The sequence below is a fragment of the Physeter macrocephalus genome, chromosome 2 (genome assembly GCF_002837175.3).
Source record: "Physeter macrocephalus isolate SW-GA chromosome 2, ASM283717v5, whole genome shotgun sequence".
NCBI lineage: Eukaryota > Metazoa > Chordata > Mammalia > Artiodactyla > Physeteridae > Physeter > Physeter macrocephalus.
Window position 1 is genome coordinate 86,415,582 of NC_041215.1, and position 20,178 is coordinate 86,435,759.

The following is a 20,178-nucleotide window of genomic DNA, read 5'->3' on the forward strand; positions in this document are numbered from 1 at the left end:
TTGAAATAGATTTAATTTTACATTTATACCTGAACATAGGTAGGTCAGGTACTCCAGGAATTATTTTTAATAAAGTCTCATTATTAAGATCTGACTTCCATGGATCTAGAAAATCATTCTCTTCAATTTCATTCTTTCAGCCTCATTTCCAATTCCTGACCCTTATTGTACATGAAAAGCGCTAGGCTAAGCAGAGTGGCTTCTCAAAACTGCCTTGACAGAGAGAGTGGTTCAGAGTCTGCTTTCCTAAGGCTTCCTTACTTTACAAGGAAAACAAGGGGAACGTTGTGAATCTGAAATCCACTAAGCTAGGAATTAAACAAGTAAGTACTGCCAACATTTAAAGGCAAGGTTTCTTGGTGGAATCAGGGATGATTACCCAGAGTAGACTCTTTTTCAGATGTCTTCAGATGCTGAGCTTCTCCTCTGTATACACAGATAGCATAGGCACTGGGGTATGTTGGAAAGAAATACTTTTAAAAAAATAGTACATTTGAATTGCAGACCACTCCTTGAATTCTATCTCAGTCACTTAATACTGTAACACCCTCCCCGGGCAATCTCCATATCTTTAAGCTGTTAAAGCCAGTCGAGACAAGCCATAGATGCTTCCGCTCTGTTCACAGCAATTGCCCGGGATCATTTGGACCTGCTCCTGTTTTGTCAGTCTGCCTGTTTCCTGAACCTTAGCTCTGCTTTCTTTTTTCCCCACTTCTGTTCTTTGGTTAAATGGATTCATCTTGGTTTCTCTAACTCAGACTTGAAGAAGGTCTTTCTATTTTTTGCCCAGTTCTGTTCCCATAGACCCAAGCCCTGGCACCCATTCTGATAGCAGTCTTTCTAGATAAGCCAATCCAGTTTCCTTGTAAGGGAATATGAAAGGGTCAGGAATGTAGTCCCTCACCTTGAGCAAGCCCTTAACACTTTGGAAGCCATTGCCTCATCTCTAAATGAAGTAAATCATTCCTACCTAACAGTATTTTAAATGAAATAAATTATTCTAAAATGAAATAAATCATTCTACCTAACAGTATTTTCTTCTAAGGATCAATAAACTTAGAGTACGTAAACCTATAATATAAAGTATTTAAGTAGTCAGGAATAAACCTTGGTAAAATAGCATTACCTCCTACCTAACTGGTATGTATTCTAGGCAGCAGAGTAGTGACTGCAATTTTTAGTCAAGATGCTTTAGGTATAATTAAAACTGGCATCTCAGTACTTTGTACTAGTAATAAAACATCAACTGGAATTGACTAAACTCACAGAGTAATGTGAACTACATGTGACTTAACAGTACTACTAATTTTTAAAAATCAGCTAGGTTAGACTTCAGATAGTAATTTTCAATCTGTCCTCCCTGAAGAATCAGTAATAATCTTTACCCAGTTGTGGCCAAGAAAATTCTTGCTGGCATGGTCAATGCTGTTTCTTATCTGTTCTTTGACCTGGTTCCTGTACATCCTTTACCTCCATGCCCCAGTTTGTACTTGTATCACATTAATAGGACCTGACGTGCACTTCCTTTTAGAAGACAGTTCGTTCTAGAACCTATTTACAAAACAGAAATTGAGTCACACATGTAGAAAACAAACTTATGGTTACCAAGGCGTTATGGTGACCAAGGGATAAATTGGGAGATTGGGATTGACATATACACACTACTATATATAAAATAGATAACTAATAAGAACCTACTGTTTAGCACAGGGACCTCTATTCAATACTCTGTAATAACCTTTATGGGAATAGAATCTAAAAAACAGTGGATATATGTATATGTATAACTGACTCACTTTGCTGTACCACAGAAACTAACACAATGTTGTAAATCAACTATACTCTAATAAAAAAAATTAATTGAAAAAAAGACAGTTCATTCTAAATACGGAGATTTCTCAGTTTTTCACTCAAAGCCCAGTCTCTATTAACAGAGGTTCCAGTGTTTTCCAGTTACACTGCAAAATCATTTTAATCAGGTCTGTACTACTCCAGGAATGCTGTCTTTGCGGTTCTCCCTGTCCCTGAGGTCTGTCTGTGATCTGTGTAGACGATTTTTGACATTTCATCTCTGAGTTTTGCAGTACTGATCTTACTTGCTCACTTATAGATGAGAAGAAGAAATTCCAGATTAAGCCTCTGATGAAAATCATGTCCCCATGGGGTTTTGTTTTTGGTTTTGGTTTGTAATTTAAAAATGTAGTCTTGGCTACCATGTTGCATTTTGTATTATTTCCTTTTGCACCATACAAGCTTTATTGATAATTACTTCACATCTACTTTCACACAGCTTGGAAAATGTACTTTGTAAATTGTAAAGACCCACACAAGCACAATTTACTTTTTGGTCATTTATCAGAAGACACATATATGAGTTAAACTTCTCTATTTGCATATACTTAACTAAGCCAGCATATGATGAGATAAATGATAGATAGATAAGATATCCAATGTCAATTACATTGACATATAGACATGTAGATGTTGACATTTATTCAAGATTCATATTTCTCTCCTTGCACTTGCTCATCTCACCTTCTTGAAAAGAATTAGCAACTGAATTGAATGCCCTTCACCTGCCTATCTGTCTGTGTGTGCTTTTTGATTCCTACTGCAGGCTCTGTAAGAACAGGATTCTCTGGTCGTGAATGGTAACTTAAAACAATAACATTTGGAGAGTGGAAAACTTTAGTGACAATCTAAGTGAACCCTTTCAGTTTAATAAAATAGCTAGCTCTAGTGGGAAGGAGCCACATAGCATAGGGAGATCAGCTCAGTGCTTTGTGACCACCTAGAGGGGTGGGATAGGGAGGGTGGGAGGGAGATGCAAGAGGGAGGAGATATGGGGATATATGTATGCATATGGCTGATTCACTTCATTGTACAACAGAAACTGACACAGCTTTGTGAAGCAATTATACTCCAATAAAGATGGATTAAAAAAAAAGCTATAAAAATATAAGGGCAGTTCCATTATCAGTTTCATGTCTCCTAAATCCCTGTATGGTTTCTAAAACTGGTTTTTAAAAAGGCTACTGATTTTTACATGAAGCAATGAAAGGAGTAAGAAGTAGCTCTACAATCCACCATATATATATATATCTATATATATATTTTATAAATATATATATATAATATATATATAATTGTATTGAATTAGTATTACCATCCTTTGGCCAGTAATAAAAACTATGGGTCTGAGATTTTTTTTTTTTCACTTTCATCTGCAATTCTGATGAGTTCCTTATGAACAACATGTGGTTTTAAAACCAAAATAGTTTTTTAAGTTTCTGTAAACAGAGGGAATTTACTTTATTGGGTCAATATACTGTGCAACTGTTATAAACAAAGCTTTTCAGTATGCACCAAAAATAGAATATCCAAGCTGTCTGCTGACTTCCAATGCATAGATGTGAGATAGAGCTGAAATTATTTTTGTATTTGTAGTATTATTCATTACGTTTTACTAATCCAAATTATAATTACTTTCCCAAAGTTTCTTTGGGATTTTAAGTAATTCAGGGAACTTTGGTGCATTAAATTATTTCTCTTATTTTGCACTATTGTCCTTACAAAGTGGTGTAGCCTCTTTCCACTGTTTACGTTCCTCCTATTTACTGATGATATTTTAGTTTCTGATGTTTTCTTACCTCTTTTATCTAGTCTACAAAGACTAATCTGTGTTCCCCCAATTTGCTCTGATTTAAAAAAAAAAAAGAAAACAAAACAAAAGAAAGATAAATGTAAGATTAAACTAAATTTATTTCTTTTAGTCCCCCAACAAAACCTTTTGCTATTCTGAAAGCATCACAATTGCATTATATAGCTTTTGCTATATTCACAACATATTTTGTAAGTTGCTTTGAAATTGTTTTCTGGTTTGAGGTCTGCATGTGTTGTCTAAATTAAATCGCCAGATTTATCTATCTATCTAGATTGCCAGCTATTCAAGAATAAGAGCACATCTTTAACTTCTTGTATCCGCAGAGTAGTTGGGATATGTGTACATAAATGTTTGTTGTGTGATAAAACTTTACCTATGATTAACCAATTTTACACTGTTTATTTACCATGTCCTTTTCTAAAGTGCCTAGGAACTCGGTTTTTCAAAATGAGGTCATGCGTATGAAAGGCTTCAGATAAGACGCTGTTGTATAGCCCTTTTACATGGACTCTAACCTCTGATAGTAGAAGAGAGTGATGCTGTAAACTATCTGTGTGTCTTGTGAACCTTTGAGATCTTGCATGGACCAGTTGTTAAATCATTCCAGTGCACAAATCCAATCTTCCAGATCAGATTACTTATGAGATAGAATGTTGTCACATAATAACTATGTGCTCTGAGGGGAGAATGGTTTTATACCAGGTTCTTTATACACTGTAACAAGAGAAGCAGTTGTTTCTTCTTCTGAACTGAAGCATGAAATAGACTTAGTTTAAGAAGTTATAAAGTATCAGTAGTTTCAGGAGTTGTAAAAAAGACTGGTTAAAAAGTGAAATTTCTCAAAATTGTCCTTCTAGTCCAGAAAAATTGCCCCGAATAATCCAGCCAGAAGAAACTTGTCTGTTGAATTTCTCTGTTAGGCACCATTTTGTATGGTATTGGTACCTACTGGCTCAAATAGTTATTTCTGGATCTGTTAATTTCTCAAACTAAAGGGAACATTTCCAGAGGGAAGGAAAAATAGGCTATGTTTGGGATGGGTTGAAAGAAAGTTAGTTTGAGGCCCAGCATGGAGGGTATTAGGCCCCAGGCAAGAAATTCTAATTTAATTGGGTTGAGTTGGGGGAGGAGCCATTAAGGGTCTCTGAGAGGGAAATGACGTATTCATAGTTGTAGAAAAAAGCATCTGCTTATGTATGTCAATGTACTGAAAAGTGACAAGGGAATAAAAGTATCAAGAGGAAAAGAATCCCAAATCTGTCTGCCATGTTATGCATAACATCTCTCAGTTATACATAATAGGTGTTGAATAAATATTTGCTGAATGAGTGAATAAATAAACAGAAGCAAATAGAGACAGAAAATGCCTTTTATTAACTTTAACTTAAACAACCTTCCACATGAGTCACTGGCACTGAACTCAGATTTCTATACAGAGTTTATTTCTGTTGGCAGTTTATTTCTATACAAATTGCATCATTAACGATGATGAGAAGAGAAGAAAAGAAGGATGAAGGAGAAAGGGCTACTATTTTTTTCAGTATCGATTATGTTCTAAGTACTGCATTAAAGTGCATTATCCACATTCACTCGTTTTCCCCAGCCAACCAGGGAAAACTTAAGAGATTAAAAACCAAGCTTGAGTAACACTAACATACCGTGTATGGTTTTGATTGGCAGTTGTGGCCAATGCTGTCGATGACCCCGCCCCTTGGGCCACCTGAGCTCCCAGAGCTCCCCTGCCCAGTACAGTTTCCGAAGGTTGGCAGCTTCCCTGCTCAGGTGCCTGTGTCCCTCATCTCCCACTGAGGACTCCTCTGGCATTTGGGAGCGTGCTTGCCTGCGAACAGGTGCAACCTGTAAGTGTGGCAAGGTTAGCCCTCCACCAGTAGAGGGTGAGTCCTTGGATAAATGCCCCAGTCTCCAGGTCTTCCAGGGTTGGGGATTCTGAGGTATGTTTTACACAGTTTCTCAGCAGATTTCAGAACTGTTATAACGAGGAGAAGCATTTATTTCTTGTTTTTTTAAAAAGGAACCTAGTCGTTGATATTTATATTCAAGCAACAGGAAATTTGGACTAATATTACCTATCAGGATAAAAGAGCTTTTTGTTTCATGTTGGGAATCTTACTACTATGAAAAAAAATTATCCCCTATGTCGTAGCTCAGATCCCCCAAGAGCAGACCTTGAGACAAGCACTTGGAAGCAGTTGTTTTACTTGGGGAAAGGGAGAACTTTAGAAGGTTGGGTTAGAGGGAGGCAGGAAGAGATCACAAACATATTCTTTATGCATCACTAATTGTTTTACATGTTACATGCTTTACTTTGGTAATTTAAAAATATCTATTAAAGAAAACATAAAAAAGCTTTTTAAAAAAAATCTTAAAAATTACTTGCTAGACATGTCTATGGATGTTCCACCAATATCTCAGACTCATCTCTAGAACCCAGCCAGCATTATCCAAACACATTCTCCTCTCCCTCTCTATTCCAACTTTTCTTTTCTGGTTGCTTTTTCTTTTCTTTTCTTTTTCTCAAGGTATATCATATCTCTCCTTATAAATTATAAACTGATCAAGAGTAAGACCGGGCTTCCCTGGTGGCGCAGTGGTTGAGGGTCCGCCTGCCAATGCAGGGGACACGGGTTCGTGCCCCGGTCCGGGAGGATCCCACATGCCGCGGAGTGGCTAGGCCCGTGAGCCATGGCCGCCGGGCCTGCGCGTCCAGAGCCTGTGCTCCGCAGCGGGAGAGGCCACAACAGTGAGAGGCCCGCGTACCGCAAAAAAAAAAAAAGAGTAAGACCCATGTTTTATAGTACATCTTTGAATCTGCCAAAGGACACATCCATAATGCATGAACATAGACTTATAAATATCCAGATTTCTTTCAGTTTATGACATTAGTGACGTTAAAAGTCCAAATCATGCAAGGGCCATTCAAAAATACTGACTGCACACCTGCTGTTGGTCAGGCAGTATATCAGGTGCTGGAGATAGAGTGGTGAATAACATAACAACACAACATGTGTTCTGCCCTTGTGTTCTAGAGAGGAAGACAAAATGAACAGGTAAAGACATCTGTGATTATAAATTAAAGAGCTATGAAGAGAATGAACAGGATGGTCTGCAATATGGTGACCTATTTTAAGTGGATGGGCAGGAAAATCATCTGTGAGAAGATCTTTCAACTGAGACTGAAGAAAGAGAGGAATCATGTGAGAAGTCAGAGGTTGTGCGTTCAGGTAGAGGGAACAATATGGGTAAGGGCACAGAGAGTGAAAAACACCTTGATGCACTTAAGGAAAGCCAGTGTGAGCTGGCAATGTAGTCAGAGGCCAGATCAAAGAGGCCAGTCCTTGGAGGCCATGTTAAGTGTGGTTTGTACTAGAAGAGCATGGGAAACTATTTAAAGGATTTAAGCAGGGACTTCCCTGGTGGTCCAGTAGTAAAGAATCCGCCTTTAATGCAGGGGATGCGGGTTCGATCCCTGGTCAGGGAATTAAGATCCCACATACCGCAGGGCAACTAAGCCTGCGAGCCACAACTACTGAGCTCATGCGCCTCAACTAGAGCCCATGTAAAACTACAGAGGCCATGGGCCCTGCAGCCTGAGCACCACACCTAGAGAGAAGCCCACGCACCACAATGAAGAGCCTGCGCGCTGCAACGAAAGATTTCATTGTATAAGATTTTGGTGAAAGGAGGGAAAGAAAGAGGTAGGGGTTCAGATCAGCGGCTCTGACACTGCCAGTGCCTGGAGGGTGTGTGAGGGCCTTTGATATACCTGCTTCTTGGGCCTCAACTGGAAATTTTGTGGCAGCAAGCATATTTCAGAATGATGAGCTAGTTGTAGAACTGGATTGAAATGAGGATGTCGATCTACCCAGAAACATATATGCCCTGAGTGGAAAAACAGAGCAGGACCATTCACCATGGGTCCTGATAGCTACTTTCTGGAAGCTGTTTCATTTCATGTTTACAATAGATTTATCACTTACCATTATTTGCCTTCTACCTTATTGAGAATAATAAGAGGATTACTACTCCCCTTGTTTTGTCTGTTGACAAAAGAGTAAAAATAATTGGGTTGGGTTTGGCTAGAATATCCTAACACTCCACAAGCATCTCAAACTCCACCTGTCTAAAATTTAATTCACCAATGCCCCCCCATCTGTACACACACACACACACACATAACCTCATTCCTCCAGTGTTTTTCTCTGTGAATTAGCACCATATTCCCAGATCCCAGACTCGAAACTTGGGCATCATCCTGACTCCATCTCAGCTCCACACGCGTCTTTACCAATGCTATCACCACGTTCTGTCGGGTTCTGACTCTCAGATATCTCTTGAATCTCTGTTTCCTGTATTGCTCCTGCTCCTTCCTAGTTCAGGCCACCCTCATCTCACCACTCATTACTGCAGGAGCCTGCAAAGTTAGGTTTTCTGTCTTCGGTTTTTTCTTCACACTTCCGAAACCCGCAGCTGATCCAGACCAGTCCTCCAACAGCCTCCTTTTAGCTCCAGCATAAACACTCGTAGCCTGGCTTAGGAGGTTCACAGTGTGTTCCTGCCTCCCTACTCAGCCTCATATTGTACGATCCTGTGTGGGAGCCGCTAACTGCTCTAGCCAAGACCACCTCTTCTGCTTCCTCTGCCTGGCCCCGCTGGCCCTGTCCCACGTCCCTCTTCTCAAAGTGCTTAGCCTAACAACCCTCCTTGTCCTTCAACTCTAACTGTCCCTAAAGCATCCAGAACTTTCTCTAGTTAGTAAATGTTTGTCTGTCTACCACTTGGCTGAAAATTTTCCTGAAAGCTTGTCCTGCCTTGTTCACCGTGGCATCCTGTGGACCTAGCAAAGTGCCTGCTCAATGAATATGCTGAGTAAATGAACAAGTATTTTAATTACGTGTCTGCCTTTACAGCTTCAGAGGTGCTATTTCAGTATGGTTTTAATGCACATGCGCACACACACACACCATTTGACGAATGCTTTTTTTTTTCCCATGCAGTAATAATTAATAACTGTACCTGCATCTCCTGCAAATACCGGCCTAATTATCTATGGCTGTCTCTGGTTGCTCTAGAAAGAAACCTGAGGCACACCTGGAATAATTAGGGCGAGAATCAAACCCAGTTCAGGTGTGTTGTGCTGCGGGTCCCCAGTGCATTTTCAGAGGCTCATTATGGCGTCTGACTCTTGACCTCAGCTGGGTCTAAGCCCTGATGGCAGGCGTATCCGGAGGAACTGAGTGAATGCGTGGAAAGGGGGAGCATCAAGAACGGGAGGGAGGAATCCGTTGAAGTGAGGCAAGTCACAGTGCTTCCTTAACCCAGACTCGCCCTTGGACTCAGCAACAACCTAAACTGCCTGCCTATGCCTTTCAGCTCGAGCCACTGCTTCTCAAGCAAGCAGCCCGGATTTAAGAGGAAGTATGGGGAGGAAGGAAGTGGGCATAGAAGGGTGCAGGGTTCTGAGTCCTGAAGTGATATACCATAACGTCTTTATCGGGCGCCTTCAGGGAGTGCGCTTTGTGTTTAATTTGTGGCTCCCCAGTGGTTGCTTATGCCCCCAAAATCAGGTATACCGCTTAACTATCAACGAAAGATCAGGACAGTTCCTCCCCGCAGTCCCTCCCAGCGCCCAGGTTTGTGGCTGGCCTTTGGGCCACGCCGGGGAGGCCGAGGAGCCTCTGCGTTCATAGTGGGGCGCGCGCGGGTCGGATTGGGGCCACGCCGCTAAACATCTAGGCCTCAGCCACGGATAAAAGGCGAAGCCCCGGACCCCTTCCGGTCCCACTCTTGCAGTCCCGGGAGCCCGGAGTCATCCCGTGCTCCGGGACTAGGAGACCCCGGCCTGGACGCGCGTTCTGCGCAGCCAAGGACCCCTAGCGCCCCCTACAGTCTCCCGCGCGGGGAGACGGCATCGGGTCCTGTGCCTCCGCAGTGCGCCCGGGACCCCACCCAGCGGCCCGCGCCCCGGGACCACGTGAGCACCGCACCTCCAGACTGCAGAAACGGGGCGTGGGGGCCGGCGGGCGCGCAGCATCCCCGGCCACCTCTGATCGCTCCGCCCGCCGCGGCCTGACTTCCCCTCCCTCCCTCCGTCTGTCCCTCCCCCCTACCCCCGTCCCGCCCGCCCTCCTGCCCGCCGGCGCCGGACACGCTGAGCCTCTTCTCTTGGGGCGCTCTTCCCCGTGGCCGACCGTCTCATCCCGCGCAACTTTGGGACGGACAGTGGCCGTTTGGTGTTGAATGTTCCCCTCGGAGAGCGCATGGCTGCGGAAGCGAGGTGCGGGCCGGGCTCCCGAGGGGCCGCCGTATGGAAGGCGGTGATGCTACTGCTGTGCTTGGGAGTCCCGACCGGGCGCCCCTACAACGTGGACACCGAGAGCGCGCTGGTTTACAAGGGCCCCGCCGACACCCTGTTCGGCTACTCGGTGGTGCTGCACAGCCACGGGAAGAACCGATGGTGAGTGGGGTCGGAGGCGGCGCCCTCGGCATCTCAGAGCGGCGGCCGAAAGGCGCTTCAGGGATTCCTTGCCCGGTTCAAACTTTCCTCCCTCCGCGGGAGGCAGGAGGGGAACCGTGCGACGGCCAGATCGCTAGAGAAGTGCTCGGGAAACTTATCTTGGGGTGGCAGCACCCGGGGTGCGTTCTAGCGCCAGGCCCTGGAGTTTGGGGTGGCGGGTTGGGTGCGTGGAGTGGTGGGCGGAGGAGTCCGTGAAGACCCGGAGTTCAGTGGGCAGCACGGCTCACGTCTGCGCGCACGTGCCCATTGCTCACTTTAGGCTCGTAGTCGGGGCGCCCACGGCCAGCTGGCTCGCCAACACTTCAGTGGTCAATCCTGGGGCGATTTACAGATGCAGGATTGGAAAGAACCCAGAGCGGACGTGCGAACAGCTCCAGCTGGGTGAGTTGGACCTGGGGCCGGGAGCTAGTGACCCACTCCCCCCAACACACACACACACACACACACACACACACACACACACTTGTGAGCCCCACGGTAGCAGAAGTCCTGGAAAAACTCGTGTTGCCTATTACTTCTAGTTTATAGCGAATGATTTTCACTGTCAACTCTATGCCATCTTCCCTTCTAAACATAAAAGTGGTCTCCTTTCTGGCAATATTGTTCTCCCTTTTGCTTATGACAATGATTGCAGTACTCTGACCAAACTATGTGGAGAAAAATTTCTTACAAAACCTTCTCCTCACCTCTCCCCTCCACGCCCCCACCCCCACCCCGCAAAGTGTAAAACACATCTTAGTCTCTCAGCACTTTAAGGACAGGATCCAGCTAAGCCAAGACTTGAGAATTTTATTTCTATCTTTGACCTATCAGCCTTGTTAAAGAACAGGCTAAGGGGCAGATCAGGAATAGCAGTTGGAATTGATCCCATACCCTGTCATTTAGCCCAAGGGCTTTCTGAAAAAGAAAATGATACAGTTTTACTTAGATATGAAATGTAAAAGGAGAGCACAAGAAAAAATTGGCATCTCCACTGTTAATATAATTAAAATGAAGTTTAACATATAATTATTAATTTTTCTTTCCAAAAACGCCGATGTTAAATGGATACCTCTATTTGAAATCATTTCTTAGTGTCTCTTCTTAGATTTGTGACAGCTTGAAAAATGCGTTCTGATGGGGGAGAGGAGAAAGTTCATGTTTCAAAGCCAAAAGCAAATTTGCTATGCATAGACACATGGGAGAAGAAAGGGGAACTAATATCAATTCAGACCCTATCTTGCTTCAGACATTGTTAGGAACTGCTATATATGTTTCTTGTTTTCCACAAAACACCACTGGATCATGGTTGGCATTGTTCTTACTTTACACGTGAGGACTCTATGACTCAGAGAGTTGCAAGGACTTTTTCTAAAGTTATTCAGCTAGTGAATGGAAGATGGGACCTCAAGTCAAAGTCAGGTCTGCTTGTGTCCAAAGTCCAAGCCCTTTTCTTTCATGTATGCATCTTCAGTGAAAATAAAATTCAATGATGAGTCCGATATGTTGTCTGCTGAGCTGATGAGTCATCTGTGAATGGTGAATAAAAGGTCATAATTGGTACCTTTTTCCTATTTATCTTTGCTGTCAATGGACTTTTGGGATAAGCTAGTTACTGTATCTTTAACACTCCCCTCCCCCCATTTTTGGTAGTAATCTTTGCTTTTTCTCAAACTGGGAAGCGGCTTCCCTTCATTGAGAATGAAGTCAAATAGAGTATGCACATAATGGAAGTTTATTTTTGACTCAGCATCCGTAAGAGTCTAGGAGTTGTCTGCAGTGTGTAGAATAGGCCCCAGCCTCTCATTAAGCATCTTCCATCCCCAAAGGCAGACTAGGAAAGCATGACATATTCACAGACCTATCCATTTGGAATAATTCTGCAAAGCATAATTTTCATTGCATGAGAGACTTGTAGGATGAAGAATTAGGGAGCAGAGCAGACAGCCTTGATCTGCCAGAGGATCTTGACAAGGTCTCAGGGGGGAATGTTTTATTTTTGTTGTCCTGTCATAGTTTCCTGATTCATGACTTTATAACTACTGGTATTTAGCTCCTACTTTCTGTCTGGAAGGGCACTGAATCTATTTCTAGATGTCTGTATTTAACTGGAAAGATCCTGTCATAATATTATATAAAATTTAAAATTTAAGATAATAATACCTGTCAAAATTGAAGGAAAACCTAAATGGATTGGGCACGTGGAGCATAGGGGTTGACTACAGAAATATCCACAGAAAAATGTGCACATGGTAGATGTTCAACAAACATGAATTAAGTGAAGATGTACTGGATGGATAAATGAATAAAAGCAAAGTGAAAGTTTGTCATCGACCTGATTGGTGAATAAGAGAATTAATTAGAAATGACAAGCCAAAGGGATGTTTTTAACTTTCAGATTTTTGGTCAATAAAAAGGTTTCTACTGAGATGAAAGGCAAAAAGGAAGACAAGATTTCTAGTCAGTCAACTGGTTGAAACACTAATAGCTGTAGTAATAGCTATGAACATTTGCAAAAGAGTTGACTGAAATTACTTCTCATACAACATTTCAAACGATATATCTTCTCTTCCTTATATGAAGAAATTGTGTGTTTCAATTCAGCACAGACTCAGAAGTAACTTGAAGCTGTAAAATAGGGATTGAGGATAATGTCTAGAAAGGAAACACTGAAAACAGTACATCGGTAACTAAAGACATTTAAAAATTCTCAGGTTTGTGGACTATGTAGTATTCTTTATGAAGAATTTTCAAGGAAAAAATACATACACAATCGTCTATATAAGATGGCTTCAGTTGTTCTGTCTCAAATATGGGTGACTATAACATATGTAGAATGCTTAGTTCAGTACCTGACATACAACTGACATTCAAAAAATATTAGTTTATTTTTTATCTCTATTTTCTACTTAAATCTATATCTGCATGTTATCTGTTATAGGCAGGTTGAGGTTATAAATATGGACAGTTAATAGATGAAACCAAAAGTTAAATGTGTAAATGAAAAGGTAACAGTTGAAACACAATGAAAAATATTTTTTGTTGGCCCAACCAAAAAATCTTATAATAACTAAAGATTCAGCTATGACTGCCATGTCATAAAATGTTTTCTTTCATTCATGGCCTAATTTGCTATCAAAGAGATGAAGTTGAAAGATCTCTTAAAATGGTGCCAATCTCCTCCACAATTCAAAGTGCTATCTACATGGACTAATCTTTAGGTCTCAGAATTTCAGATCAAAGTTTGATTCAGATAGACTCCTTCCCTCAGAAGAGGAGTCAATACCCTTCCCCCCTACCTCCTAACCCCTCTTCCCTGCAGTGGCTACTGTTGTCCCATACTGTGGTATATTCACTGTAGTCATAATCAGAAGTGAGCAGCAAATGCTTGTTTATCTAGAGTGTTCAGGGTATGAGATGTTGAGAATCAGATACCCCTTTTAGTGAAGTGAATTGACTGTAGAAGAGGTGTATTTCTTCCTGTGTGCAAACAGGCTTTTTCTGCCTTCCTGCCTGCCTGAGAAGTGTCTCTCCCCTCACTTCCTTGGTACTGCTCTCTGTGAACCAGAGGAAGGTAGTCTCCCCATCAGAAGGGTCTGAATCCAAACTTGTTCATGAAGACTCCGTGTCTGGGGAGGCCATAGTGATTTCCACAGGTTCAGTTGCTTTTCCACTTAGGTGCTTTGCATCCTTGCTAAGTTTTTTAAAAGGAAACTTTGATCACAGATGGTTGCTAAATTAAGGCATCACAAATAATGACTTCATTAATGTATTTATCCATGGATTTCCAGTATTTGAACAATTAGAACATAATAAAATACATAAATGGCTACAAAATTATACTAAAAAGATTACCTTTATTTGGTCATTCAAAAGGCATACTAGATCTTTCATTACTTTGAAGTTGCCACTAGTAGCATTATACATGTGTGTTTGGTCGTGCGCACACACACACACACACACACACACACTTGTCTGGGTAATAGAGGCTAAAATTATACAATTACACTGTCCAGTACAGTAGCCACTAACCACATGTGGCTATTGAGCACATGAAATGTGGCTAGTTTGTAGTGAGAAGTACTATAGCGCAAATTACGTTGTGGATTTTGAAGACATAGTACCAAAAAAAAAAACAACATACGTACACACACACACACATACATATATATAAAATCTCTTAATTTTTTAGATATGGATCACATGTTGAAATAAATATTTTGAAACTAATATTGATTACTTTTTTTTTTTTTTTTTTTTGTGGTACGCGGGCCTCTCACTGTTGTGGCCCCTCCCGTTGCGGAGCACAGGCTCCGGATGCACAGGCTCAGCGGCCATGGCTCACGGGCCCAGCTGCTCCACGGTATGTGGGATCTTCCCGGACCGGGGCACGAACCCGTGTCCCCTGCATCGGCAGGCAGATTCCCAACCACTGCGCCACCAGGGAAGCCCTGATTACATTTTTAAATGAAAATATTTTGGATGTATTAGGTTAAAGAAAATATATTATTAACATCAATTTTACGTATTCCTTTTTACTTTTTAATGTGACTACTGTAAAATTATTTCATATGTGACTTGTATTATGTTTCTGTCAGACAGCGCTGTTCTAGAGAAACATAACTTCCTTATGTAAAATAACACTAACTTTTTATAGCAGGTGCTTTCCCAGTGTCTATGCATAAAGTGATTGGAATTTTCACTTTTCTAGACCAGTGTTGTATAGTTACTAGACCTTTAAGCTCTCTCCTTGTACCTCTTTTTCTTACTAGAAAGAACGGTGGTTTATTAAGTTAGTCATCATTATTCCCCTTCAGATTTCTTTCTGGAAATTATATTGCCTTAGCCAGCCTCCTGATTTATATTACATAACCTACTTGGAGGAGGTTAAGTTAATTAGCATTTGTGTCATTAAACTAATGATTACCTCACTCTCACTTCTGCCTGATTTGTAGGAATTATTAGCTTAACAATAAAAGGTAAGCCTCTCACTGTTGAAACTTCAAATATGTCCTTGATAACTTTCCTTTTCTTTCTCATTTCTGATACTCTTTAAATTGTAGCTTATGAAGATGATGTTGATACAGACTGGTCATTTTGAAAAATCACCCCTGAACAGAGGTTGTTACGCTAATTATGCACAAAATTAAGACAAGAGAGCTTCATGAATAAACCGTCATATTACAAGAATTGTTGCCTTATTTCCAGCAATTTCCCATCTCTAGAAGAATGGTTTCCACCTAATTTAAGAGATGAGATTTTCTAAAATGTTTTTTATTTTTGCCTCAAGTTTACTTGACTACTGGGTGATATTTCTAATGACTAAAAAATCTCTCCCTTTGGCAACAGTTCTTGGGCCAGATATGGTAATCCATTGTGCTTGTAGGTCATTTATTGAGGGACGTCAAAGGGCGAGAACCTGGGCATACAAAAGAAACACGGCCCTTGCCCCAAGGGGTTTACAGTCTATAGGTGAGGTTATTATAAGAGAGTATGGTGAGTAGATCTAATCTGTTTAGGAGATTAAGGTGATGTCTTCCTAAGGAATTGATGTTCTAGTGGAAAACTGAAAAAAAAAACACAACAACAAAAAATCAAGAGTTAGACAGAGGAAGAAGTTATGGGAAAGGGTGCCAGACAGAGCAAAACAGTGTCTATGAAGACCCTGAGGTCTTTGAGAGGGCGGCATCTTTGGACTGAAAGAAAAATGCATACAGTTGAACTGTGGAGTGTGAAGTGGTGATAGGTTGGAGAAGTAAGCAGGGATTATTTGTTTTACAACTTGGTAAGCTGTCTGGAAGCTGAAGAAGCCCTGGCTGTCGGCATGCTCACGTGTGGTTTCACACTCTTCCTCGGTGTGCGCACAGTGCAGTGGAGGCTGGTGCTGGGTGTTGGGCTGGGGGTAGCAGATGCACAGTTGGAGGTGTTGGCTCCAGATGGGCGTTGTGGTGCCGAGCCACAGAAGGCAGACCCTGACGCAGGCCCACAAAAACTTACAGGGGCCCCGGCTGTCCGTGTGCTCCCCCGTGGCTGCACTCTTTCCCCTGGGCGTGTGCACTGCAGTGAAGCTTGGAGACAGGCAGAGGGCTGGTGGCATGCAGATGCACAGCTGTAGGGCTGAACCCTGAGCCCGGGCGCAATGGTGGGGTCAGCCATAAGGGTCTAGGCTGGTGTCTTGCCCTTGGGCTTTGGTGGATACAGGGAGGGGCTCAAGTGGCTGGCTTCTTATACTAGGTAGCCGCAGAGGCCTGGGATGACTGGTGGTGTGGTTTCTGGGCTTTTCAGTGAGAGAAAAGGGAGTGGGGAGGAACCCAGGCATCAATTAACAGTAATACCTGTGGGGCAAAAGCTGGCAAGATCTGCAGGGGGTCTACAGTGGCTGTACTGGCCTTTGGCTTAGTCAGTGCTGAAATCTGCTATTTTCCTGCAGAGCAGGTCTCCGTGAACTGGACTTTGTAATTATTAAACGAGAGAGATGAAAAAGAAGGTTTCAAAATGTTACCCAAGGTTCTGACTTGGGCTGTTGGATAGATGATGGTGCTATGTCCTGTGAGATGTAAAAGTAAATATCTGGAAATCAGTTGGATGTATGGGTCTGGAGGACAGGAGAGGTCTGTAGGGGCAGTTCAGAGTTGAAGGTAATTGGCATAGAGATGGTAATCAAAACCATGGAGATTAATGAGTTTAACCTGGGAACTCTCTAGGCTGAATAGATCATCAGGCCCAGGAGAGATCCCAGAGGCTTCCTACAACTTGAGAGGCGGCTAGAAGTGTTGCTCAACTCTGGCTGCAACCTAGATTCTCCTGCAGAGGTTTAAGAATACCAGTGCTAGTGGCCTCCTCCTAAACTAATAAAATCTCTGGGGGTGGGTCTAGGGTAGGATATTGTGATTTATAATAAGAATATGTTGATATATTTGGTCTTCACCCTCATTTCTGGCACAGAGATCCTAAAACCCTTGGAGTTTTCTAGAGTGATAAATATATCTTTTGTTATGTCAGTGAGGTGACTTTGACTTTAGGACCTAAGGATGTGGCTGGTTGCCAGTGGCACCAACCATATGATTAGATGGTTGGAACTTTCATTTCTATCCCCCTGACCTCCAGCAAGAGAAGGGGCTGGAGGTTGAACCAGTTGCCAGTGGTCAGCGGTTTAATCAATCATGCCTATGTAATGAAACCTCCATGAAAACCCAAAAGGACATGAGCTTCCCTGGTGGCGCAGTGGTTGCGCGTCCGCCTGCCGATGCAGGGGAACCGGGTTCGCGCCCCGGTCTGGGAGGATCCCACATGCCGCGGAGCGGCTGGGCCCGTGGGCCATGGCCGCTGAGCCTGCGCGTCCGGAGCCTGTGCTCCGCGATGGGAGAGGCCACAACAGAGGGAGGCCCGCATACCACAAAAACAAAACAAAACAAACAAACAAAAAAAAACCCAAAAGGACAGGGTTGGTGAACATGTGGAGATTTAGGGCTAGTGGTGCATTCAGAGAGGACCTGGAAGCTCCCTGCAAGTTCCTCATGCCTTGCTCTATGTGTCTCTTCCATCCAGCTGTTCCTGAGTTACTTCCTTTTATAATAAACTGGTAATCTAGTAAGTAAAATGCTTCTTTGAGTTCTGTGAGCCACTCTAGCAAATTATTCAAACCAAAGGAAACTTCAATAGCTGGTGGACTTGAGATTGGCATCTGAAGTGTGTGCGTGTGGGGGGAGCAGGGGTATGGGAGGAAAGCAGTCTTTTTAAATTTTTCATTATTTTAATCAGCTATTAAACAGATACACCCAGTGTATTTTTACCTTTCAGATTTCTTTTAAAAGTTCTATTACCTGTTAAGGAAGTTTTGTGTTAATTTATTAAAGTTGCCTAAATTTCCTAATACTATAGAAGATAGTCACAAATTACTAAATGATAGTAAGCTATTTTTTGGTATTGCTCAGTAATGCACTGTATTTATTTATTTTTCTCTTGTACCTTTTGACTCCTTTCACCCATTTCTCCCTCCCCACCCCCGCCTCTAGCAACTGCATATCTGTTCTATCTATGAGCTTTTTTTTTCTTTTTTTTAGATTCCACATATAAGAGAGATCATACAGTATTTGTCTTTCTCTATCTGACTTATTTCATTTAGCATAATGTCATCGGGGTTCAGTCATGTTGTTGCAAATGACATGATTACATTCTTTTTTATGGCTGAATAATATCCCATTGCATATATGTACCACAATTTCTTCATCTACTCATCCTTCAGTGGACACTTAAGTTGTTTCCCATCTTGGCTATTATAAATAATACTGCAATAAATATGTGGGGTACATAATATTTTTTTGAGTTAGTATTTTCATTTTCTTCTGATAACTACCCAGAAATGGAATTGTTGGATCATATGGTAGTTCTATCTTTTATTTTTTGAGGAACCTCCATACTATTTCCATAGTGGCTGCACCAATTTACATTCCCACCAACAATGCACATCCTTTTTCTCCACATCCTCACTAACGTTTGTTATCTCTTGTCTTTTTGATAATAGCCATTCTGATAGGTGTGAGGTAATAGCTCATTGTGGTTTTGATTTACATTTCCCTGATGATTAGTGATGTTGAGCATGTTTTTATGTACCTTTGGTCCATCTGTATGTCTTCTTTGGAAAAATGTCTATTCAGGTCTTCCACTCAGATTGTTTGCTTGTTTTGCTTTTGAGTTATATGAATTCTTTATATATTTTGGATATTAGCCCCTTATCAGATATATAATTTGCAAATATTTTTTCTCATTCAGTATGTTGCCTTTTCTGTACAGAAGTTTTTTAGTATAATGTAGTCCCACTTATTTACTTTTGCTTTTGTTGCTTTTGCTTTTGGTGTCAGATTTAAAAAATCATCACTAAGACCTATGTCAAGGAGCATGTAGGACTGAACCCTTAACCTGTGGGATCTGACATTATCTAGATAGTGTTACAATGGAGTTGAATTGCAGGACACCCACCTGGTATCAGAGAATTGCTCGTTGATGGTGTGAAAAAACTTCACACACACACGTTGGAATTGGGTGCAGAACCCTTAGTAGTGCATCAGGAGTTTCCAAAGGTCCCCAGATGATTCCAGTATTCATCCATAGTTGAAAACCATTGGAGAAGAAAAAAGAGCCTGAAAAATAGATTGAGAAGGAAAAGCCAGAGAGGTAGCTAGGAAATCAGGTCAATGTGGCACTATGGAAGTAGAGGAATGAGAGATTCTATAAAGAGGTGAGTGGTTGGCAGTATCAAAAGTTGCCAAGAGTTCAAGCTAGGTAAGAAATAGGAGGTTTCTTTGGATTTAGAGAGAATTGGTTCATTAGTAACCGTGGTAAGACCAGTTTTAGTGGTGATACCAGACTTCACAGGGTTGAGAAGTGAGGAGTGCGAAAATATTGGTGGCAGATGTCAACTCTTTTAACTGGGTTCTTCCTTTATTTATTAAATAAATTTTATCAATTACTTATGCTGGTACTGGGAATAGAAAGGTGGCTAAGATGACTAAATCCCTGAAAGAACTCAGTGACAGGAGAAACAGGGAAATAGAAAATTACTTGCAAGAAAATGTAACATGCATAATGATAGAGACACACAATGGGGAGAAGAAAGTGTTTGGATGATAAGAGAAGTTTTCCTGGAAGAGTAATTGAGCCAGTTCTGACCAGTTTTGATGAGCATGTAGTAAAATCTCAGTGAATGTGAAATGGATGGGTGCATTTCTCAGATTTGGGTGGGATCCTCTGGGGTTTGCTGTATATTTCAATATTGTTCCAAGAGGTCTAGGCCAGCCTTGGGTTCCAGGCTCTGCCTACTCATACCTGGCAATCTAAAGAATACACACTTCTGGGCTTCCCTGCTGGCGCAGTGGTTGAGAGTCCGCCTGCTGATGCAGGGAACACGGGTTCGTGCCCCGGTCCGGGAAGATCCCACATGCTGCGGAGCGGCTGGGCCCGTGAGCCATGGCCTCTGAGCCTGTGCATCCGGAGCCTGTGC

The 20,178-nt window shown here is 42.1% G+C and overlaps 1 protein-coding gene across 1 annotated transcript in view; it reads left to right on the top strand.

The window, feature by feature from the left end:
- Positions 1–9,865: 9,865 nt before the first annotated feature.
- The window catches only part of ITGA4 (integrin subunit alpha 4), a 78,689-nt gene continuing 68,376 nt past the window's right edge, over positions 9,866–20,178 (top strand). Inside the window, exons 1-2 of the mRNA XM_007114665.4 lie at positions 9,866–10,139; positions 10,459–10,580. Of these exons, the coding sequence (XP_007114727.2) occupies positions 9,943–10,139; positions 10,459–10,580 (319 nt within the window). The 5' untranslated portion in view covers positions 9,866–9,942. The remainder of the gene's footprint in view (positions 10,140–10,458; positions 10,581–20,178) is intronic.